The sequence below is a fragment of the Cygnus atratus genome, unplaced genomic scaffold (assembly GCF_013377495.2).
Source record: "Cygnus atratus isolate AKBS03 ecotype Queensland, Australia unplaced genomic scaffold, CAtr_DNAZoo_HiC_assembly HiC_scaffold_46, whole genome shotgun sequence".
In the NCBI taxonomy this organism is placed as follows: domain Eukaryota; kingdom Metazoa; phylum Chordata; class Aves; order Anseriformes; family Anatidae; genus Cygnus; species Cygnus atratus.
In genome coordinates this window covers 1-20,993 of record NW_026110062.1, presented here as the reverse complement: position 1 = coordinate 20,993, position 20,993 = coordinate 1, and the positions used below count along the sequence as shown (strand labels likewise).

At 73.2% G+C, this 20,993-nt stretch overlaps 4 protein-coding genes across 44 annotated transcripts; 3 read left to right on the top strand and 1 right to left on the bottom strand.

Moving 5' to 3' along the window:
• Positions 1–66: 66 nt before the first annotated feature.
• On the top strand, positions 67–4,614 carry TDRKH (tudor and KH domain containing). Its single transcript, XM_035570803.1, has 12 exons — positions 67–178; positions 857–963; positions 1,052–1,244; positions 1,611–1,750; positions 1,826–2,099; positions 2,385–2,551; positions 2,644–2,816; positions 3,036–3,100; positions 3,202–3,341; positions 3,424–3,552; positions 4,052–4,172; positions 4,556–4,614. The coding sequence occupies exons 1-12, from the start codon at positions 67–69 to the stop codon at positions 4,612–4,614; spliced, it is 1,680 nt and encodes a 559-aa protein (XP_035426696.1).
• A 1,085-nt stretch (positions 4,615–5,699) lies between these two features.
• On the top strand, positions 5,700–8,181 carry MRPL9 (mitochondrial ribosomal protein L9). 4 transcript variants are annotated; one of them, XM_035570774.2, is made up of 7 exons: positions 5,701–5,854; positions 5,939–6,098; positions 6,310–6,434; positions 6,615–6,662; positions 7,086–7,187; positions 7,442–7,525; positions 7,950–8,181. In XM_035570774.2, exons 1-7 carry the CDS (start codon positions 5,771–5,773, stop codon positions 8,079–8,081), a joined length of 735 nt encoding a protein of 244 aa, XP_035426667.1. In that variant the 5' UTR covers positions 5,701–5,770; the 3' UTR covers positions 8,082–8,181. The 4 variants fall into 4 exon arrangements, with proteins under 4 accessions (XP_035426669.1, XP_035426668.1, XP_035426667.1 ...); XM_035570773.2 differs by having other exon boundaries at positions 5,702–5,854; positions 6,612–6,662; XM_035570776.2 differs by lacking the exon at positions 7,086–7,187 and having other exon boundaries at positions 5,700–5,854.
• A 175-nt stretch (positions 8,182–8,356) lies between these two features.
• Positions 8,357–9,173, bottom strand: RIIAD1 (regulatory subunit of type II PKA R-subunit domain containing 1). The gene is made up of 4 exons (XM_035570804.2): positions 9,096–9,173; positions 8,697–8,773; positions 8,557–8,603; positions 8,357–8,455 (listed from the first exon to the last, which is right to left on the bottom strand). Exons 1-4 carry the CDS (start codon positions 9,147–9,149, stop codon positions 8,388–8,390), a joined length of 246 nt encoding a protein of 81 aa, XP_035426697.2. The 5' UTR covers positions 9,150–9,173; the 3' UTR covers positions 8,357–8,387.
• Positions 9,174–10,392: 1,219 nt separating this feature from the next.
• Positions 10,393–17,294, top strand: CELF3 (CUGBP Elav-like family member 3). 38 transcript variants are annotated; one of them, XM_035570697.1, is made up of 12 exons: positions 10,393–10,537; positions 11,661–11,743; positions 13,101–13,149; positions 13,532–13,660; positions 13,734–13,813; positions 14,475–14,615; positions 15,179–15,317; positions 15,756–15,905; positions 15,977–16,042; positions 16,433–16,531; positions 16,727–16,810; positions 17,167–17,294. In XM_035570697.1, exons 1-12 carry the CDS (start codon positions 10,393–10,395, stop codon positions 17,292–17,294), a joined length of 1,293 nt encoding a protein of 430 aa, XP_035426590.1. The 38 variants fall into 38 exon arrangements, with proteins under 38 accessions (XP_035426590.1, XP_035426586.1, XP_035426573.1 ...); XM_035570693.1 differs by having other exon boundaries at positions 15,977–16,045; XM_035570680.1 differs by having other exon boundaries at positions 15,977–16,045; positions 16,727–16,870.
• The last annotated feature ends 3,699 nt before the right edge of the window (positions 17,295–20,993 follow it).

Below are 20,993 nucleotides of genomic sequence, written 5' to 3'. Positions count from 1 at the left end.
CCCACCTCCCCCCCCCTTCCCCGGTCCGGTGCCGGTGCCGGTGCCGGTGCCGGTGCCGGCGGGGCCATGGCGGCACGCGGCGGGCTGAGCGCCCTGCAGAAGGCGGCCGTGCTGCTGGGCCTGCCCGCGGGTGCTGCCGTGCTGTACGTCGTGTACCGGCGGTACCGCGAGGGCCGAGGTGCGTGCGGCGGGACCGGGCAGCGGGGACCCCCCCCCCCCTTAGGGACCCCCCTTGGGAATCCTCCCGCCCGTGGGGACCCCCCCGCCCCCCGCCTTTTGGGTCCCCTCCTTTTGGGGACCCCCCTTCCATTTGGGCCCCACCCCCCTCCCCTTGGGGACCCCCCCTTTAGGGCACCCCCCCCTTTTGGGGACCCCCCCCTCACCTTTGAGGACCCCCTCTCCCTTGGGGACCCTTCCCTTTGGGCTCCCCCTCCCCCTCTAGGGCTCCCCCTCCCCCTTTGGGGACCCCCCTCCTCTTTGGGGACCCCTCCCTTAGGGACCCCCCTCCCCTTTGGGGACCCCCCCGTTGCCCCCCCCGGCCCCTCCACTACATCCCCCTCTGCTCCCCCCTCCCCCTTGGGGACCCCTCTCCTCTTGGGGACCCCTCCCGTAGGGACCCCCTTCCCCCTTTGGGCACCTCCCTCCCCTTGAGGACCCCCCCTTTCGGGCACCCCGCCCTTTAGGGGACCCCTCTCACCTTCGGAGACCCCTTCCTTAGAGACCCCCCCCTCCCCTTGGAGACCCCCCCTTGGGGCCCCCCCTCTTCCCCCTTGGAGACCCCCCCCCATGGGGACCCCCCCCCTTCCCCCTGGGGGACTCCCCCCTTTGCCCCCCCTCACGGTGCCGCCGTGCCCAGAGGAGCGGGCGACCTTCGTGGGCGACGAGGAGCTGGAGGCCGAGGTGCGGGTGCCGCGGGCGGCCGTCAAGGCCCTCATCGGGCGGAAGGGAGCCACCATCAGGAAGGCGAGCACCCCCCGGCGGGGGCGGGGGGGGGGGGGCCGGGCGGCCTCCCCGGGGAGCCCCGGGGCTGACGCCCCCCCGGTGCCCACAGCTGCGGCAGGAGACGGGGGCGCGCATCGACGTGGAGGAGGAGGACGAGGCGGGCGAGGAGCGGCTGCTGCTCATCGCGGGCTCCCCGGGGCAGGTGTGCCGCGCCCAGGCCGCCGTGCGCCGCGTCGTGGCCGACAGCGCCCCGGTGCTGGAGCAGCTCCGCGTGCCCCACACGGCCGTCGGCAGGATCATCGGTACCGCCCGCACCCCGGGAGCACCGCGGGGCCGGGAACGGGGCTGGGGGCTCCGCTGCTTCCCACGGGGCTGGGGGTGGCCGTGCCTCCGTGCCCAGGGGGCGGCCGGGACCGGGGGCTACGGGACCAGAGCATAAGGGGACCGGGGGCTATGGGACCGGGGGCTATGGGACCAGAGGATAAGGGGAACGGGGGCTATGGGACCAGGGGCTATGGGACCGGGGGCCGTGGGATCGGAGGCCACAGGACCCCGGGGACTACGGGACCAGAGGCTACAGGACCGGAGCCTCCGTGGGGAGCGGGAGCCGCGGCCCTGGGGCTGGAAGCGGTGGCAAACCCCAGCCCCGGGGGCTCTGCGTCCCGCAGGCCGCGGCGGCGAGACGGTGCGGAGCATCTGCCAGAGCTCGGGGGCCAAGGTGCTGTGCGAGCGCAAGGCCGAGGCCGGCCTGGCCCCGACGCGGCTCATCCGCCTCTCGGGGACGCGGCAGGAGGTGGCGGCCGCCAAGGTGAGCGGCGCCGGTGGGGCTGGCGCGGCCCCGGGGCTGGCACGGGCGCGGCGCCCACCGGCCCCGTCCCCGCAGAAGCTGATCATGGAGAAGCTGCTGGAGGACGACGCCTTTCAGAAGGAGCTGGCCCGGGCGGCGGCGGCGCGGGGCCACCGCAAGCAGCCCCTGGGCAGCCGGAGGGAGCCGGAGCTGCCTGGCGGGACCCCCGAGCACGGGGCTGGGGACGGGGGCGTGCTCGGGGGCGTCGCTGCGCTGCTGGGTGAGGGTCCCTCCGAGGAGCCCGGGGAGGAGAGCGAGGCCCCGGAGGAGCTGGCGGCGGGGGCGGACGTCGTGGTGCCGAAATTCGAAGGTACGAGGCGGGGTGCCTCGGCCCCGGGGGGTAACGGGGGGTCCGCGCTGCGGGAGCGGGTTGGCGGGGGGCCCAGGGGGAGCTGAGAAGTGCTGGGGCCCGTCTGAGTGTCCCGGGGGGGCTCCGTGCCCCCCGGCCCGGCTCAGGGTGCCCAGCGGGAGCTGCACGAGTTCCCCGGGGGCTCCGGGACGCGTCCCCGGGCCGGACCCAGGGCTCAGCTCCTGCCCTCGCTCGTCCCGGGCCTCCCCCCGGCTCCCCCCGGGGCTCCCGGCTCCTGTCCCGCAGTTCCCAGCCCCGAGTTCAGCTTCCCCGCGGCCGACCCCCTCGAGGTTTACGTCTCGGCCGCCGAGAACCCCGACCACTTCTGGGTGCAGCTGGTCGGCGAGCGCAGCCTGCAGCTGGACAAGCTGACGGCCGAGATGTCGCACTACTACGAGGGCAGCGGCCGCGCGGTGAGACCCCGGGGGGGCACCGGCCCCCCGCATCCCCCCCCCCGCCCCGTGCGCCCCGGCCCCCCGGGACGTGTCGCTCCCCGTCCCCGCAGGCGGAGCTGGCGGCCGTGCAGGCGGGGGACATCGTGGCCGCTCCCTACGGGGACGGCAGCGACTGGTACCGGGCGCGGGTGCTGGGCGCGCTGCCCGGCGGCAGCTGGGACCTGTACTACGTGGACTTCGGGGACAACGGCGAGGCGCCGCCAGCCGCGCTGCGAGCCCTGCGGTGAGCGCAGCCCCGGGGGGGGGGGCGCGCGGAGCTGGGGCGGCCGCGGGGCTGCGGCTCAACGGCCCCCCCGGAGCCCGCGGGGGGCTCGTGGCCGCCCTGGGGAGGGGGCCGAGGGGGCTCTGCGGGGCGCCAGGGGGGCCGCAGCAGCCCCAGGAAGCGGGGCAGCCCCCGGGGGAGGCTGCGTGGGATCAGCCCGGCTTTCCCCCCCCCCCCCAGGAGCGATTTCCTGAGCCTCCCCTTCCAGGCCATCGAGTGCAGCCTGGCCGGCGTCGTGCCCGCGGGTGAGTGGGGAAGGGGCGCGGGGGGGGGCAGGCCGAAGGGTCCGGGTCCGGCCCCATAACCAGACCCCGCTCCGTGGGGCCCCCCCCGGCCCTTCCCGCAGGCGCTGAGTGGGCCGAGGCGGCGCTGGACGCCTTCGAGCGCCTGACGCACTGCGCGCGCTGGAAGCCGCTGCTGGCCACGGTCTGCAGCTACGGCCGGCGGGGGCCCCGCACGTGGCCGCGCGTCTCCCTGTGCGACGAGGTCAGCCCCGACCCCAAACTCCTCGTCCCGGCCTCCCGATGCCCCCCCCCCGTGCCCCAGCCCCGTTCTCGGCCCCGTGCAGGACCTCGACGTCGGCGCGGAGCTGGTGCGGCTGGGCCACGCTGCGCCGCGGCCGCGGGAGGAAGAGGAGGAGGGGGAGGAAGAGGAGGCAGCAGGGGATGAAGCGCTGCGGTGGGGGACGGAGACCCCGGTGAGAGGAGCCACGGCGGGGCGGGAGGGGGCGGCTGCTGGGGGGCGTCCCGGTGTGCTCACCCCTACGTCAGGTCGGGGCCTCATTTTTGGGGAGCCCCTGTCGTGTTTTTGGGGAGCCCCACCGTTTCTGGGGGAGCCCCGTCATTTTTGGGGGTTGGCCCCCTCTGCCTGGGGAGGACCCACTCGGGGTCCTGTGCCCAGGTCCGGGCCCCCAGCCCAGGAAGGGTGCAGGACAAGCCCGGGGGGGCCACAAAGGTGCTCGGGGGCTGCGGCACCCCCCCTGCCAGGAGAGGCTGCGGGAGCTGGGGGCTGAGCCCTGGGGGTGCCCAGGACCGGGCCGGATGAGGCCCTGGGCACCCTGACCCTACGGCAGGGGGTTGGGACGGGGGGGGCTGTGCGGTCCCTCCCCCCCCCCGAGCCGTGCTGTGAGCGGGGCAGCTCCGTCCCCTCCCGGTGCGGGGCCGGGCCCGGTAACGCGGCTCTTCCCCGCGTTACAGGAGGACGGCGCCTGCGTGTCCCTCGAGAGCCTCTCGGAGCCCCGGGGCAGCCCCAGCGAGGCGCCCCCCACCCTGGCGCCCCCCCCTGGCCCCCCCACCCCGTCCTGCCTCAGCCCCCCAGGTAAGCAGCACCTGGGCAGGGCCGGCCCCGATCCCCGGGGAGGAGGAGGAGGAGGAGGAGGGCAGAGCCCCGCCAGGCACGGGGGGGCTAAAACTGGGGCTGGGGGCCGCGGGACAGGGGGGTCCCTCACCCTAAACCCGGGGAGCCTCGGGGAGGGCTGAGCACCCCGGGGGTGTCCCCAGGGGGCTGGGGGCTGGCTGTGGTGTCACCCTGTGGGGTCGTCCCCGGCGAGCAGGAACAGGGGGGGTGGCTCCTGGGGTCAGGGCCTGTGAGGGGTGGAAGGGGCCTGGGTGTGCCCCAGCTGCATTTTGGGGTGGGGGGGTCCCCGGGGTGAGGGGTCCTGGGGCGGGGGGTCCCCTTCTCAACCCCCCTTTTCTCTGCAGAAGGCAGCCCCGTGTCTGGCAGCGGCGCCGTCCCGGTGCCAGAGGGGAGCTCCCCGTGACGGCCCCGGGGGCAGGAGGCGGCCGGGCGCCCTCGGGTGGGTTCCCCCCGCTCCCCCCGCTCCCCGTCCCTGCCCGGGCTGGGCTGAGGGGGGGGGGGCGTGCTCTCACCCCCCCCAATTTCTCTTCACTCCCAGGGGTCGGGGTGCCAGCGCCGGAGGAAGCCGCGGTCCAGGGAGAAATTGGGGCGGCTGGGAACGGTGCGGGCACCCCCGAGGCGCCTCCGCGGGGCGGCGGGGGCTCTCGGCCGTGCTGTCCCTGCTGTCCCGGGCCCGGGGGGGCGGTCACGGCCGCCGGCACCACCTCGGGCCCGTCGTTGGCCCCGCTCGGTTGCGTTTTGTTGTTGTCGCCCCAGCCCCGTTCTGTGGCGCGGGGAAAAAACGGTTCTGGGTTCCTGAGTCAATAAAGTTCGGTTCTGGGCAACGTGCGGGGCCGGGGCCGAGCCGGGGCGGGAGGGGGGCACGGGGCCGTTTTACCGAATTACCGCAGGGCCCCAACCGGTGCTACCGGGGGACGGCAGCGCCGGGCTCTGCCCCGTGCCGTGGGTGGCACCGAGGCCTCACAGAACCTCCCGGTGGCACCGGCACCGCCACACGCGGTCGGGGCGTGAAGGCACGCGGCCCGCTCCCGTCCCGTGCCCGAGCCCCGGTGCGGGGGCAGCCGGTACCGGGCAGCGCACGGGGTGAGGGCGCTGGGGCAGCCCCGGGGTGTGCGGGGCCGGGCCCTCAGGATCAGCCCGGTCCCGGTCGCGGTGGCCCCGGGCTGTAACGGTGCCTCCGGCCAGGGGCTTCCCCCGCCGGGACCTGGGGCCTCCGGGATGAACCGGGACGGGGCAGCGACGCCGGTGCGGGGATGCGGCTCCCCGGGGGAAGGTCCCCGGGGGAAGGCCGCAGCCGGGGGTGGGGGACGAGGGGGCGAGGTCCCGGTAGGCGGCACCGGGCGCAGGCGCGCGGCGGGCAGCCCCCGGTGGGGTCCTCGCGCCCCGCCGAGCAGCCCGGCTGGGGGGGGGGGGGGGGGGTCATTCTGCGCAGGCGCGGCGCTCCCAGCGCTCAGGCGCGCGGCGGGGCGGCCCCAGCGCGGTCCCAGGGCGCAGGCGCGCGGCGGGGCAGCCCCGCGGAGGGGGCCTCGGGGTCCTCGCGGCGCCGGCTGGGGGCGGCCATGTTGGGTCCGGCGGCGGCGGGGGGCTGCGGGCTGGCGGCGGGGCGGGCCCTGAGCCGGGCCCTGAGCCTCAGCCACGGCCGGGTGAGGGCCGGGGGGGCCGCGGGGCTCCGGGGGGCTGGGAGCGGCCCGGCCTGACCCGTTCCGCCCGGTTCTCCCCCCCCGCAGGGCACGGTGGTGGTGGAGCGCTGGTGGCCGGTGCCGCTGAGCCGGGAGGGGCGGGCGCCGCGCCTGCACCCCCGGCGGCACCGCGTGTACCGGCTGCTGGAGGACGGCAAGCACCTGCCCAAGGCCGACCTGGAGCTCATCCTCACGCAGGCCGTGCAGGGTACGGCGGGCGGCGGGGACGGGGGGGGCGGAGGTGGGCCCCGGCCGCTACCGGGGGCCGGAACCCCCCCGGTGGGGCCCGGCCGCGGACCCGGGACCGGTCCGAGGCTCGGCCCCGGGCCGCAGCGGGGTTGGGGTGTCCCCCCTGGGCTGCCCCCTCCCCCCCCCGGCGCCCCCTCACGCCGCCCCGGCCTCCCGCTGCCCCCCCCCAGGGCTGGGGACCCGCGGCGACACCGTGTTCGTGAAGAAATCGGTGGGGCGCAACAAGCTCCTGCCCCAGGGGCTCGCCGTGTACGCCTCGCCCGAGAACAAGAAGCTGTTCGAGGAGGAGAGGCAGGTGAGAGGCAGCCCCCCCGTTAAAGCCCCCCGTTACCGAACCCCTGTGCGGGGCGGGGGGGCGCCGGAGGGGCTGCGGGGACGGGAGCAGGGCCGCGGGGGCACGGCCCTGCGGGGTCGTGGTCCCGGCCCCGGTCCCGGCCCCCTCCTGAGCCCCCCCCGGCCCCGTCTCTCGCAGCAGCGCCAGGCGGAGAAGCTGGAGGCGATGCAGACGCAGAGCGGCGAGAAGGTGAGCGGGGGGCACGGGGGGGCACGGGGGGGCCCGAGGGACCCTCGAGGCCCGGAGCACAGAGCCCCGGCCCCGGCCGGTTCCTCCCGTGCCCTGCCTGGGACCCCGGTGGCCCCAGCGGGCGGCTGCCTGCGTGTCCCGGTGCAGCCCTGCGGGGGGGGAGCGGGGCTGAGCCTCGGGGCTGCGGCTCGGAGGACTTGGGGCCCATCCCTGCCGTCCTGCAGCGCCCTTAATTAACTTAATTAACGCTGCCGGGGCAGCGCTGGCTGCGGGGGGCGATTCCCCAGGTCCTTCTGTTGTGGGGCCAGCCCCTAAAGAACCCGCGGGCGCTGCCCCGTTCCTCCCGGGACGGCTCCCCCGGGCGCCAGGCGCCGCCCCCCCGCCGCCCCCTGACATGTCGGCCCCCCCCCGTGACCCCCCCAGACCCTGCAGTTCCTGCGGAGCTGCCGCCTGGAGGTGGGCATGAAGAACAACGTCAGGTGGGAGCTCAGCGCCGAGATCGTGGCGCGGCAATTCCTCCGGAACGTGAGTGCCCCCCCTCCCCCCCGCCCCGGGGGTGTCCCAAATCCGCCCCCCCCGGTGCAAACGGAGCCGCGGGGGGAGGCCGTGGAGGCTCCGAGCCCTGCGAGGCCGGCACCCGGGGGGGTTAGAGCGGGGGTGCGGGGATGGACGGGGCCCTGCCGGGCTCGGCTGCATGCCGGATGTTAATGGGATCGGGGGGGGGGGGGGGGGGCACGGCCCCCGGTGCTGCCCCCCCTCACCCCCTGCCCCCCCCCCAGCTGCGGGTGGCCGTGCCGCCCCACGCGCTGCAGCTGCCGCCGGAGCCCATCACCAGGTGGGGCGAGTACTGGTGCGACGTGACGGTGAGTGGGGGGGGTCCCGATGGGCCCCCGCGCCCCCCAAACCCCCAAACCCCCCAAAAGCCTTCCCTGCCCCCCCAAAACCCATCCCTGCCCCCGGTGCTGGTGGTCTGGCGCTGCCCGGGTGCACCCCAAAAAACCCGTGGCAGCGCCCGTCCTGCGGCAGGGGCAGGGTGTGAGGGGGGGGGGGGAACGCCCCGATTTTTTTTGCAGAGGGGGAAATGCCCTGATTTTTTGGGGGGGTCGGGGGGGGGTCACCCATCCCTGTGACCTGAAGGGACAAAAGCCCCTCCCCGTGTGCCCCCACCCCCCGTGTGCTCTCCCCGTGCCTCCAGGAGCCCGCACCGCCGCGGGGGGGTCCTCAGGGCCGGACCCCGGGCGCTGGGGGGGCTCCCCCATCCTGACCCCCCCTGTCCCCGTGCCGCAGGTGAACGGGCTGGACACGGTGCGCGTGCCCATGGCGGTGACGGAGTTCATGCGGCCCCGGACGCGGCGTCGCCGGCACTGGCAGGCCCGGCAGGAGGCCCTGCTGGCTGCCAAAAAGGAGGAGCTGCTCTGAGCCCCCCCGCGGGGACGGGGTCCCCCCCCCGGAGCCTTCCCTCGGGACCCCTCCCTCGGTGTCTGCCCCCCCCTGCAGTGAATAAAGGGCTCAGCGCCGACCCCAGCATGGTGCAGCCGTGGGGATTGGGGGGGGGTTGGGGGTGCTGGGGGGTTCTGGCTCCCAAGCAGCCTCCGTGGGGCACTAATTCCCCTGGGGGGGGCTTCCCCCCCCCCTCCCGGCCGCGGGTGGTGACGCAGGGCAGCGCAGGCGGTGACGGGGCAGCGGCACCGGGATTTATTGCCCGTGGCCCCCCCGGTGCCCCCGTCAGCGCGGCCCCACGGCCTCCAGCTCCTCGCGGACCCTCGCAGGCAGCTCCGGGTCGGTGAAGTACCCTGGGGGGGCGAGGCGGGGGGTGGGGGGGCTGCTGCCTCCCCCGGGGGGGGTCACCCCCTCCTGGCCCCCCCCGCCTGTGGGCAGCCCTCGTGCCCCTCACCTGCGGCGAACTCGAGGACGTCGTGGGGCCGGCGCAGCATCACCGCCCTGGGGGGGGAACGGGGGTGAGGGGGGGACACAAAATGGGGGGGGGGGGGGGAAACAGAGCGGGGAAACAGGGGGGGGTCCCGGCGCCCCCACCTGAGGAAGCCGCGCAGCAGCACCCCCACGGCCGGCTGTGCCCGCAGGTAGCGCTCGCTGGACAGGCGCAGGGACGGCTGGGGGGGGGGGAGGTGTTACGGGGGGGGGGGGGGGGGGGGAGTGTCACCCGTGGGGGCTGCCCCCACCCCCCCGTGTCACCCGGCAGCCCCCCCGTGTCACCCCACTGCTGGCACCCCCGTTGTGCCCCCCCCCCCCGTGTCACACCCAGCCCGCGCCCCCCCCCACGTCCCCCCGTGCCCCCCCAGCCCGTCCCTCCCCTTCCCCCCCGAAGGCCCCCCCGTGTCCCCCGCCCCCCCCATGTCGCACGCAGCCCATGTCCCCCCGTTTCCCCCATGCCACCCCCAAATGGCCCCCCCGGTCCCCCCGTGCCCCCCCCACCTCCCCCCGCGTCCCGCCCGCTCCGCGCCCCTCCGCCCGCTGCGGCGCCGCCATCTTGGGGCGCTCGGCGCCGCGCGTCGCCATGGCAACGGGGGGGGTAAGGGGGGGGTGTCCGTGCGCGTGCACGCGTGGGTGTGTGCGCGCGCAGCTTCCTGCGTGCACGGCGCGTGCTCGTCCCCGCGGGCCGCGCCCGTGGCTGCCCACGCGTGTCCGCGGGTCCCGCAGCTGTGCCCCGGCCGCCTCCACGCGCGTCCCCGCACACCCGCGCCCGTGCCGCCGCGTGCCCGCGCCCACGCGCGTCCCCGTGTCCCCGCGCCCACGCGCGTCCCCGCGCCCCCGCCCCGCCCGCGCCCCCGCCCCAGCCCCGCCCCCCCCCGCTCAGCACCGGGGACAGCTCCGGGGCCGCGCGCCCCTCGCACGCGGCGCACACCCGGGCACGCGCAGTGCACGCGCACACGGGCGCGCGCCCCCACCCCGTGCACGCTCCCGCCCCGCGCTCCCCCCTCACCGCCCCCCTCCGTCGGCCCAGCCCCGGCGCTGCCCGTCCCGGTGCCGGCCGCAGGTCCCGGTGCCGGTGGCGGTGCCGGTCCCGGTGCCCGGTGCCGTCTCTGACATCAGCGCCGGGCGGGGCGGGGCGGGGCGGCCCCGACCGGGGAAGAAAAGCGGCGAGCGGGGCTCGGGCCCGTCCGCAGCCGGTACCGGGGCCGGTGCCGGGGCGCAGCGGGAGCGCGGCCGCCATGGGCCGGGCCGGGCGCTGAGCCCCCCCCCCCGCCGCCACCGGCACCGGGGCCGCGGCGCTCCCCCCCCCGCCAACCTCCCCCCCCCTCCCCTCCCACCCGCACCGGGGGGCTCCGGGGCGGCGACCGGGCGGGGCGGGCCCGGGCTGTGCCGGCAGCCGCCGGGGCCGCGGCGGGAGCCCCTTCGGGAGAGCGGCCGGGATCTACCGGGAGCGCCGGGAGCGCCGCCCCCCGGGCAGAGCTGCCCCCGCCCCGCCGCGCCCCGTCCCCGGAGCCGGAGCCGAGCCCCGGGGCCGCCTCGTCCTTTGTGTGCGGCGCGGCCGGGCCGGCACCGGGCACCGGGCACCGGCAGCCGGGCACCGGGCACCGGGAGCCGCTCCGGCGGCGGAGCCGAGCGGCGGCAGCGGGGCCGGGAGCGGCAGCGGGGGCCGCCCCGGGATCCGCCCGGCAGCGGGAGCAGCAGCATCGAGCCCCGGCAGCGGCCCCGAGCCCCGGCGGCGGCCCCGGGAGCGGCGGCGGCGGCGGCGGCAGCGGGGCCCGCGGCCCCCCCCGGCGGCCCCATGAAGGAGCCGGACGCGATCAAACTCTTCGTGGGGCAGATCCCGCGGCACCTGGAGGAGAAGGACCTGAAGCCCATCTTCGAGCAGTTCGGCAAGATCTACGAGCTCACCGTCATCAAGGACAAGTACACCGGCATGCACAAAGGTACGGCACCGCCACCGGCACCGGCACCGGGAGCGGCCGCGGGCCCCGGGCACGGCCCCTGCGCAGCCGCCGGCATCAGGCGGAGCCCCCCCGGGCGTCGGGAACGGCCCCGCGGCCCTGGGGGCAGCCCCGGGGGGCAGGAACGGCCCGGGCACGGCCCCGCAGCCAGCCCCGGGCACCGGGAGCCCCCCCCCGTGTCCGGCCCCGCAGCCCGGGCACGGCCCCGCAGCCAGCCCCGTAACCCGGGTACCCCCCCGCGGCCACCCCCAGGCACCGCACGCTGCGTGGGGGGCACGTCGGGGGGCGCGCTCGCGGGGGGGCAGCGGGGCGAGGAGGCGGGGGCGGCGGGGGGGGGCTCGGGGTGCTGCGGGGGTGTCGGCTGCGGGGCCGGGGGGTGGGCGGGTGGGGTGAGGGGAGGGGGGCCGGGGGCGTGCGACGGGCGTGAGGGGTGTGCAACGGGTGTGGGGCGTGTGGGGGGTGTGCAACGGTTGCCTACGGGGTGCGATGGGTGTGGGGGGCGTGCAACGGGCGTGCAAGGGGCGTGCAAGGGGCGTGCAGTGGTTGTATATGGCGTGCAAGGGGTGTGGGGGGGGGTGCAACGGTTGAAAACCGGGCGTGTGATGGGTGCGTAGGGCGTGCAATGGTTGTGTATGGCGTGCAATGGGTGTGGGGGGGTGCAATGGGTGTGAATGGGTGTGTGGGGGGGTGCAACGGGCATGCAATGAGTGTGTGGGGCGTGCAATGGCCGTGTGTAGGGTGTGCAATGGGTGTTTATGGGGTGTGATGGGTGCGTGGGTGTGCAATGAGTGTGTAAGGTGTGCAGTGGTTGTGTACGGGGTGTGATGGGTGCGTGGGTGTGCAAGGAGTGTGTAAGGTGCGCGGTGGTTGTGTACGGGGTGTGATGGGTGCTGGGGGTGCCCGGTGCTCGCCGTGCCGTGGGCCCTGCGGTGTCCCCCGGGCCCCGGGGCTGGGCCGGGCAGGGCCTGAGGCCAGGGTGACGGGCACCGGGCGGGGGGGGGGGGAGGGGGGGCACGGGGGCACCCCCATGGGGTCCCGACCCCGGACCACGGCCCGGGGGGGGGCAGGATGGGGCCGTGCCCCCCAGCGCCCGCTGTGCCCCCAGGATGCGCCTTCCTGACCTACTGCGCCCGCGAGTCGGCCCTGAAGGCGCAGAGCGCCCTGCACGAGCAGAAAACGCTCCCGGGGGTGAGTCGGGGGGGGGCGCCCCCCCCATTCCTGCATCACCCGGGGGGGGCACGGCCCCCACCCCACCCCGTGCGTGCACCGGGGCGGTGCCTGGGGACCCCCCAGTACCTTCACCCCCCAATACCTTCACCCCAAACCTTGGTCCCAGCAGGGGGAGGTGTCCCCGTGCCCCCCCCCCAGCATCTGCCCCCGGGGGGGGCCGGGGGGGGCATCCCCTCGAGAGGGGCCCGGCGCTAACGAGGGCCTGGCGCTAACGAAGCGCTGCCAGGCGGGCTAACAAAGCCACCGGGGGGGGCGGGGGGCTGGCTTTATTTGTAGCTTCGAGCATTTCGGGTGCCCCCCCCCATTAATTTTGGCCTGGCACCCTCCCAACAGCAAAGAAGCCAGGGGGCGTTTGGGGGTCCCCGGCACGAGGGGGGGGGGGCACAGCCTGGTGCCCCCCCTCGCTGTCCCCAGGGAGCTTTGGCTTCGCTGGGGATAATCCGGGGGATTGGGGGCTGTAAATCCCCGCGGGGGGGGGGATTATTTTGTCGGGGGGGGTGGGAGTTAGGGGGGGGGCGCCGCCCCAGCAACTGCCCCCAGCGGGGATGCTCCGGGGGGGGGGTCAGGACACAGGGGGGGGGGCCCCGAGCTGTGCCATGGGGGTGGGGGGGGTGGGGGCTTTTATTTGAGGGGTGGGGGGGTGATGAGGGCCCGAGCCCAGTGCCCCCCCCCTCCCCTGATCCATCCAGGGCTGATCCCGGGATTAGCGGGGGATTAGTGCCCCCCCCAGCCCCCGGGGGGGGCATTTCCAGCACCATCTGGGGCGGGGGGGGGGCACAACCTTCGCTTTCTGCTTGGAAAAAACAGAGGGGGGGAGCGAGGGGTGAGCTGGGGCTGAGCCCCCCCCCCCCAACCCCCCCGATATGGGGGGCAGCGCCCCTCCCCCATCCCGAGGGGGTTCTGCGCCCCCCCGCCCCCCCCAAACCGCCCCCCCCCCCCCGCCCCGTCATTGTTTATGGCGGCGCTGCTGATGTCAGCGCGTTGCCGGGCAACGGGACGGGGAAATTGGGGATGAGGAGGCGGTTGCCATGGAGCACGGCCGGCCGTTGCCATGGTTACCGCGCATCTGTGCCCTCCCCCCCATCCCCCCCCCGCTCCCCGGGGGTTACCGGGGGGGGGGGGGGGGGGCAGTTACTGGGGGGGGGGGGGGGGCGTTGGCGCATCCCCGGGGTCCCCCCGTGGTTGCCCGGTAACGGGATGCGGTGACGATGCGTTGCCATGGCGACGGGAGCATCCTGGGGGGGCTGGAGGGGTCGGGGTCCTGGGGGGGGGCGGGGGGGGGGTCCGTGCCCCCATCCCGCACTGTCGCCCCCAGATGAACCGGCCCATCCAGGTGAAGCCGGCCGACAGTGAGAGCCGAGGAGGTACGGCCCCCCCCGGCCCCCCCGGGACCCCCCTGGGACCCCCCGGACCCCCCCCGGCCCCCATCCCTGGGGGTCTCATCCCGTCCCATCCCTTGCCCCCATCCCTGGGGGTCCCGTCCCATCCCGTGCCCCCATCCCCATCCCAGGGGGTCCCATCCATCCCCCCCCCAGGTCCCCATCCCCGGGGGTCTCATCCTGTCCCCCCCACGGGTCCTCATCCCTGGGGGTCTGGTCCCGTCCCATCCTGCCCCCATCCCAGGGGTCCCATCCCGTCCCATCCTGCCCCCATCCCAGGGGTCCCATCCCGTCCCGCCCTGTCCCATCCCCGGGGGGGGGGTCGTGTCGTGTCGCCCCCCCCCACGGAGCCGCGCTGTGCCCGCAGAGGACCGCAAGCTGTTCGTGGGGATGCTCAGCAAGCAGCAGGCGGACGAGGACGTGCGCAAGATGTTCGAGCCCTTCGGCACCATCGACGAGTGCACGGTGCTGCGCGGCCCCGACGGCACCAGCAAAGGTCCGGGGGGGGGTCTGTGGGGTGGGGGGGCCGGGGGGGGGGGCACAGACCCCGCTGACCCCGCCGCCCCCAGGCTGCGCCTTCGTCAAGTTCCAGAGCCACGCCGAGGCCCAGGCCGCCATCGCCGCCCTCCACGGGAGCCGCACGCTGCCGGTGAGACCCCGCCGGCCCCCCCGCGCCGTCACCTCCATCGGCACCGTCCTCACCGGCACCGTCGTCCCCGACCCCCAGCATCCCCATCGTGCCCCCCGCCTCCACCAGCCCCACGCCACCCCATCCCCATCCCTGTGCCCCACCATCCCATCCAGTCCCCACCCCATCCCATCCCCTTCCCCATCATTATTCCCATCCCCATCCCTAACCAAACCCCATCCCCATCCCATCCCATCCCCTTCCCCGTCATTATTCCCATCCCATCCCCCCCCCATCCCATCCCCATCCCCATCCCATCCCCTTCCCCGTCATTATTCCCATCCCATCCCCCCCCCATCCCATCCCCATCCCCATCCCATCCCCTTCCCCGTCATTATTCCCATCCCATCCCCATCCCATCCCCATCCCCATCCCATCCCATCCCCATCCCTAACCAAACCCCATCCCCATCCCATCCCACCCCCACCACCATCCCCACCCCACCCAATCCCAATCCCATCATTATTCCCGTCCCATCCCCATCCCCATCCCGCTCCCATCCCATCCCATCCCCATCCCACCCCCATCCCGTTCCCACCCCTGTCCCCCCCCTTCCCACCCCGTCCCCCCCTCGCCCCCCGCCCCGTCCGTGCCCCGGTGACGCGGGGCCGTGCCCCCCCAGGGCGCCTCGTCCAGCCTGGTGGTGAAGTTCGCGGACACGGAGAAGGAGCGGGGCCTGCGGCGCATGCAGCAGGTCGCCAGCCAGCTGGGCATGTTCAGCCCCATCGCCCTCCAGTTCGGGGCCTACAGCGCCTACACGCAGGCGGTAGGGGGGGGACGCGGGGGGGGTCACGGGGGGGGCCATGTTGGGTGAGGGGTGTCCCCAGGGATTGCGGGGGGTGGGGTTGGGGTGGGGGGCACGGGGAGACGGACCCCTGATGGACCCCGAGGTCCAGGGTGGGGATGTGGGGGGGGTCATGGGGATGTGGGGGGGTTGTGGGGATGTGGAGGGGGTCATTGGGGGGGGGGGGGGTCATGGGGTTGGGGTGTCATGGGGACGTGGTGGGGACAGGAGGTGGTGGAGCTCGAAATCCAAGGTGGGCTTCTTGCGGGGTGGGCACGGGGAGATGATCAGCCTCAGCACCCGGGGGGGGGACACGGGGGAGATGGGGGCCCCATGGGGACACTGGGGTGACACAGGGGGAGATGGGGGTCCCATGGTACATGTGGGGACACCGGGGTGACACAGGGGGGATGAGGGACCTCATGGCCCAGGATGGGGACCCCGGGGTGCTGGGCCCCGGGGTGACAGCCGCCGGGGGGGGGCTCGCTGCCCCGGGGGGGTGCCGTGGGTCCGGTGCCCGGTGCCAGGCGCTGTCCCCGCAGCTGATGCAGCAGCAGGCGGCCCTGGTGGCCGCCCACTCGGCCTACCTCAGCCCCATGGCCACCATGGCCGTCCAGATGCAGCACATGGGCACCGTCACCCCCAACGGGCTCATCGCCACCCCCCTGCCCCCCTCCTCAGGTCGGTGGCGCTGGGGGACGGGGACACGGGGCGGGGGGTGCCAGGGGGGGACACCAAGGGCTGGGGACACGGGGGTGGCATTGGGGGTGGGGGGGCACTGGGAAGTGGGTCGGGGGCAGCAGGAACAGAGATGGAGACGCGAAGGACGGTGACGGGGTGGTTGGGGGGGCACCAGAGAAGGTGGCACCAGGGATGGGGACACGGGGTGGGCACGGGGGGACGGGGACCTTGGGGACGGCTCCATGCAGGGGGGGGGGGATGTGGAGGTGGCACCGGAGGATGCAGCCACCGACCTCACGGGCACCACGGCCAGGGAGGGGGACGCGGAGGGATGGGGCCGCCGGCGGTGGCCATGCCCCCAGCGCGTGGTGACACGGGGCAGGGGCAGGGTGCGAGGTGCCCCCCCGGGCCGGGGGGGTGACGGGGGTGTCCCCGCAGGAACCAGCACACCGCCGGCCATGGCCGCCACCCCGGTGCCCGCCATCGCGGCCCCGCTGAGCGTCAACGGGTACAGCCCGGTGCCGGCACAGCCCGCGGGGCCGCCTGCCCCCGAGGCCGTCTACGCCGGGGGTGTCCCCCCGTTCCCAGGTGCCCGCTGCCCCCCACCCGCCCCCCCTGCTGCCCCCCGCCGCCCCTAACAGCCCCCGCTTTGCCCCCAGCCCAGAGCCCCGCCGCCCCCGGGGACCCCCTGCAGCAAGCCTACGCCGGCATGCAGCACTACACAGGTCGGGGGGGCTGGGGGGGGATACCGGGGGGGTGCTGGGGGGGGTGCTGGGTAAACTGGGTGGGCATTGCATGGCGTTAGGTGGGTACTGGGGGACACTGGGAGGGTACTGGGAGGCACTGGAGGGCTGTTGGGGAGCACTGGGGGGCATTGCATGGCACTGGGGGGCACCAGGGGGGGCATTTAAGAGCCGTGGGTGCAGTGGGAGTGCACTGGGGGGGGGGTTGGGGGGGGGAGTGCATGGATTGGGGGGGGCACTGTGAGGACACTGGGGGGGGGGGGGGGCACCTGGATGGTTCTGTGTGGGGGAGGGGGAACCACCACATGGCACTGGGGGGCACTGGGCCGGGGGGGGGGGGGGGGATGTGCTGACCCCCTGTCGCCCACGCAGCCGCCTACCCCGCAGCCTACGGGCTGGTGAGCCCGGCCTTCGCCCCCCCAGGGCCCCTGCTGGCCCCCCCGCCCCCCCCGCAGCAGCAGCAGCGCGAAGGTGAGAGCACCCCGGGACCACCCCCCCGGAACCCCCCCAAAGGGCGCTGGGCTCGGGGTGCCCAGTGCGGGGGGGGGGGGGGGGCAGGGGTTGGGGTCACCCCAAGGGTGGGGGAGGTTTTGGGGGGGCACGGCGGGGGGGGGGGGGGGGGGCGCAGGGTTCCGGGTGCCCGCTGTGATGCCGCTCCCTCCGCAGGCCCCGAGGGCTGTAACATCTTCATCTACCACCTGCCCCAGGAGTTCGCCGACACCGAGATCCTGCAGATGTTCCTGCCCTTCGGCAACGTCATCTCCGCCAAGGTCTTCGTCGACCGCGCCACCAACCAGAGCAAGTGCTTCGGTAGGGACAGGGGACACGGGGACACGGGGACACGGGGACACCACGACCGGGGGGCTCCCCGTGGCCAGGGAACTGGGGCTGTCACAGGCGGGGACACCTTGGCCCGGTCGCAGGGCCGGGGGGGGCACAGCCTGCCCGGGGCACGGGGCCATCCCGGCTGGAGCACTCCCAGCCAGCGCAGCCGGGGCACGGGGACAGCACGGCGGGGGCGCGGGACGTCCCCTGGGGGAGCCACCGTGGGGCAGGGGCAGCCGCGGCCGCCCCTGTCCCCAGCGCCCCCCCCACCCCCCCCCCAGGCTTCGTGAGCTTTGACAACCCGGCCAGCGCGCAGGCGGCCATCCAGGCCATGAACGGCTTCCAGATCGGGATGAAGCGCCTCAAGGTGCAGCTCAAGCGGCCGAAGGACGCCAACCGGCCCTACTGAGCCCGGTGAGCCGCCCCCCGGCACCCCCAGAACCCCCCCGAAAACCCCACAACTCGTTGGGGGTCGGGGGGGTCCCCACCTGCTCCACCCCCCCCCCCCAGCACTGCTTAATGCCCCCCCCACCCATCTCCCCTCTCGCCAGGTCCGGAGGTGCCGGAGGAGCACCCTTGGGTGCCCCCCCCCCCCCCCCCCCAGTTGCAGAGCTGCCCCCCCCGCCCCGGTACACCCCAGTGGTGCCTGTGGGGGGCTCAGTCCTGCTGGCGGGCGGGGGGGGGGGGGGGGGGGGCACACACAGACACCCCCCCCCCCCCACATGCTCAGGAAGGATGGACACCCCCTCCTCCCCTCCTCCCCCACCCCGGACCAATCTGGACACCCCCCAGAACCCCCCCCCCAGCACCCGTGTCCCATTGGCCCGGGGGGGGGGGGGGGGGGGGGGAATGGGATGGGAGTTCCGCCCCCCCGCCCCCCCCCCCCCCCCCCCGGCACCCACAGGGGGAGCCCCCTGCTTGGAGCTTTTTTCTCACCAAACAGGACCAAAACCAGCTCCAGGCAGGGGGGGGCCACCATGGGGTTGGGGGGGCGGGGGGACACAGGGGGCTGGGCCTGGCATGCCCCACCTCCCCCCCCCCGACCCCAGGGTGAGTGGGACCCCCCCCCCCAACACACACACACATACACTGCCACCCCCCACCCCCCGACCCCGCTCTGGCCCATCCCCAACCTGCCTCAATCCCCCACGATGGGCACTGGGGGTCTGCGCCCCCTGCCCCCCACCTCCCCCCCCCCCCCCCCCCGCCAATGGCCACGGCCGAGGAGCAGCCGAGCCTGGGATGCGCCAAAACTGCACCAAAAGTCGGGGTGTGGCAACACTGGGATGTGCCGGAACAAACTGGGATGTGCCGGAACAAACTGGGATGTGCCGGAACAAACTGGGATGTGCCGGAACAAACTGGGATGCGCTGAAACTGCACCGAAAGTCAGGATGCAGCAAGACCAGGATGCAGCAACGTCGGATGCGCAGGAATCGGGATGTGCTGGAACAAACTGGGATGCGCTGAGACTGGGATGAGCCAAAACTGGGATGTGCTGGAACAAACTGGGATGTGCCGGAATTGGGATGTGCCGGAACAAACTGGGCTGTGCTGAGGCTGGGATGTGCTGCAATGGGGACACGCGAGGCCCTGCACGCAGGCGCTGCCCCACGGACACGCAGCCGGGACGTGGCCCCGCAGGCACCGGGAGGCGCGCGCACCCCGGGGCGCCCAAACCCGGGGGCCCCGGAGCAGCCCGGACACGGAGCGCCCGCCCCGCACCGAGCGCCCGCGGTCGCTGGCAGAGGCGTCGAACACCCGCAACGGGGACATGGCCGGAGCTGTGCGGCCAAATTCGGGGCCAATTTGGCCCAAACGGCGGTGGTGCCCGGTGCTGGTGCCCGGTGCCGCACGGCCCCCCCCCCAGCAGCCAAACCCGGAGTGGGGGTGGGGAGTGCAGCCATGCCCTGGTCCTCCCCCCGCCCCGCTGCCCCCCTGTACATAATTCCGTTGGCCGGGGGCGCGGGGGCACGCGGCCGCTCCTCTCTTTCTCTCTGTCCCCCCCCTTTTTGGGGGTTTGGTACCTGCTGAGTCGGTTTAGAGGGTGGGGGGGTGGGGGGGGGGGGCGCGGGGCCGGTAGCGTGGGGGGCACAGACCCCGGGGAGTTGACGTCTGCGGTGGAGACACCGGCGCTTAACTTATTTGCTATTTATTGCGGTTACTTTGGATAATTTAATTTTTTTTCTTTTTTTTTTTCCTTCCTTTTATTTTTTCTGTCTAAATAAAAGTTACAAAAAACAAAACAAAACAAAACTGAACCTTGATGGCTCTGAAGCGTCCCTGCCCAGGGAGGGGTCGGGAGGGACCCCGGGGCTTTGGGGTTGGGTTTCCTCCCCTCCGCCCCTCCCCCCCCCCCCCCGCCCCGCGCCTGCCGCGGTGAAGGAAATGGCCACGGTTCCCAGCAGCTTCATCAATAAATCAATTTATTTAAAAGAATATGTTACAATTAATTACACTAAGTGACTTTACCAAACAACCGGAGTGGTTAGCGCTAGAGAACGAGGAACGAAACACCGGGAGCAGACGGGGAGGGGAGAGGCTTTTTTTTTTTTTTTTTTTAATTCCACCTTTTTGCTTTTTTTTTTTTTTTGGTCTTTTTTTTTTTTTCCTTCACATTTCTGAATCACGGATAAAAAATACAAGATACCGTAGTGAAAACACCGTTAGAGTTCTCTCGAATAAATTAAAGCGGATGTGTGCATGGCAGCGTGGGGGGGCTGGGGGGAGGGGGGCCAGCCGGGGGCGCGCTGGGTGTGGGGGGGGGCCGAGCCCCCCGATTATTGCTGAGCCCTGGGGGGGGGCCCGGCTCCGCGCGATTAAAGCCGGCGGGCGGCCGCGGCGCTTCCTGACCTACTTAGCCGGGCACAGAGCGTCGCTTTCGGTTTCCTTAAGGAAAAAAGAAAAAAAAGAAAAAAAAAACAACAAAAACCCCAAACGCAGCGGCCTGAAACGCAACAAGCGCTGTTTGCGTCGCAGAGCCCAGGCCCACGGGTTGGGAGCTCCAGGCCCCTCCTCCCCCTGAAATTAAGGACTAAAATTGGTGACAAACCCCGATTCGCACAATTTGAGTGCCCGGGACTGGCCCGCGGGGCGCCCGAGGACAGCGGCCGAGAAATCCCATTAGCACAGCGAGCGCTAATTCCCCGCTCGCTGCCTCGCTTCTGCTCTCGGGCCTCTGCCCCGCCACGGGGACCACGCGAGCAGGAGGGGTCCCCGAGCACACGGGGCCCGGGGCGGCCACGCTCGCCCCGGGGGGCTCCTGCTCCGGGGGGGGCCCAGGGGCGATGGCGCGCGGCCTCCGGAGGCACCCGGCACCGAGCGACCTCCACGGGGGAACCTCCAGTGGGGGAAAAGCGAAGTCAGAAGCTTGTAAACGTGTCGAGGTCCTTGTGCCAGGAGAGGTATTTCCCTGTAACGTTGCTGTGTTTTGATTTATTTTTTTTTTCCTTTTTCTGTTTTTTTTTTCGCTAAAGTTAGTTTTTAAAAAAAACAACACAATGAATCGGGAGGGGAGATGCGTGTAAAAACGCAAGCTTAAAAAAGGTACTGCCACTGGTATGAAATTGTAAAAGAAATATATATATGTATATACGTGCACGGCCTTTATATATATAGCTTTTTCAGTTTTTTTTCCTTTTTTTTTTTTTTTTTTACATACATACATATATATGCCTGAACAGTGCAAATGGACGATGTTTCAGTTTCCAGTTGTAAAAAACAGAAGCCCAGTCCGTCTTCTGGAATCAGACCCAGGTGGAAAGGAAAGGAAGAGACAGAACACCCCGGGGCGAGCTCGCGCTGTCCACCACCGCCTTCCCCTTGGCACCGCCGAGCCTGCCCTTCTCCTAGTTGCTTAATTCCATAAACATGAAGTTCACAAATGGTATTATTATTAATAATATTTAGTTTAAGGGCTTTAATACAATAACAGAATTTGTAAGTGTTAATTTGGGGGGGGGGGGGGGGGGGGGGGGGGAGGGGGTTACGTTCTTCCGTGCCAAGGGGTTAAGTGGCCGCGTCCCTCTGCTGTGACCTGACCATCTGAAAGATGTTCTGCAAGAGAAGAGAAAGGAGAGGTCAGGGGCAGCCCCGCAGGACGGCTCCT

Coding starts and splice junctions, on each gene's coding strand:
- TDRKH (XM_035570803.1), top strand. CDS start 67: ATGGCGGCACGCGGCGGGCTGAGCGCCCTGCAGAAGGCGGCCGTGCTG. Junction 2,552..2,643: donor ACGAGGGCAGCGGCCGCGCG/GTGAGACCCCGG, acceptor CCGTCCCCGCAG/GCGGAGCTGGCGGCCGTGCA. Junction 4,173..4,555: donor GTCCTGCCTCAGCCCCCCAG/GTAAGCAGCACC, acceptor TTTTCTCTGCAG/AAGGCAGCCCCGTGTCTGGC.
- MRPL9 (XM_035570773.2), top strand. CDS start 5,771: ATGTTGGGTCCGGCGGCGGCGGGGGGCTGCGGGCTGGCGGCGGGGCGG. Junction 6,435..6,611: donor TGTTCGAGGAGGAGAGGCAG/GTGAGAGGCAGC, acceptor CGTCTCTCGCAG/CAGCGCCAGGCGGAGAAGCT. Junction 7,526..7,949: donor AGTACTGGTGCGACGTGACG/GTGAGTGGGGGG, acceptor CCCGTGCCGCAG/GTGAACGGGCTGGACACGGT.
- RIIAD1 (XM_035570804.2), bottom strand. CDS start 9,149: ATGGCGGCGCCGCAGCGGGCGGAGGGGCGCGGAGCGGGCGGGACGCGG. Junction 8,774..9,095: donor CGGGCGGGACGCGGGGGGAG/GTGGGGGGGGCA, acceptor CCCCCCCCCCAG/CCGTCCCTGCGCCTGTCCAG. Junction 8,456..8,556: donor CGTCCTCGAGTTCGCCGCAG/GTGAGGGGCACG, acceptor TCGCCCCCCCAG/GGTACTTCACCGACCCGGAG.
- CELF3 (XM_035570681.1), top strand. CDS start 10,393: ATGAAGGAGCCGGACGCGATCAAACTCTTCGTGGGGCAGATCCCGCGG. Junction 14,619..15,178: donor ACAGCGCCTACACGCAGGCG/GTAGGGGGGGGA, acceptor CTGTCCCCGCAG/CTGATGCAGCAGCAGGCGGC. Junction 16,532..16,726: donor GCAGCAGCAGCAGCGCGAAG/GTGAGAGCACCC, acceptor CTCCCTCCGCAG/GCCCCGAGGGCTGTAACATC.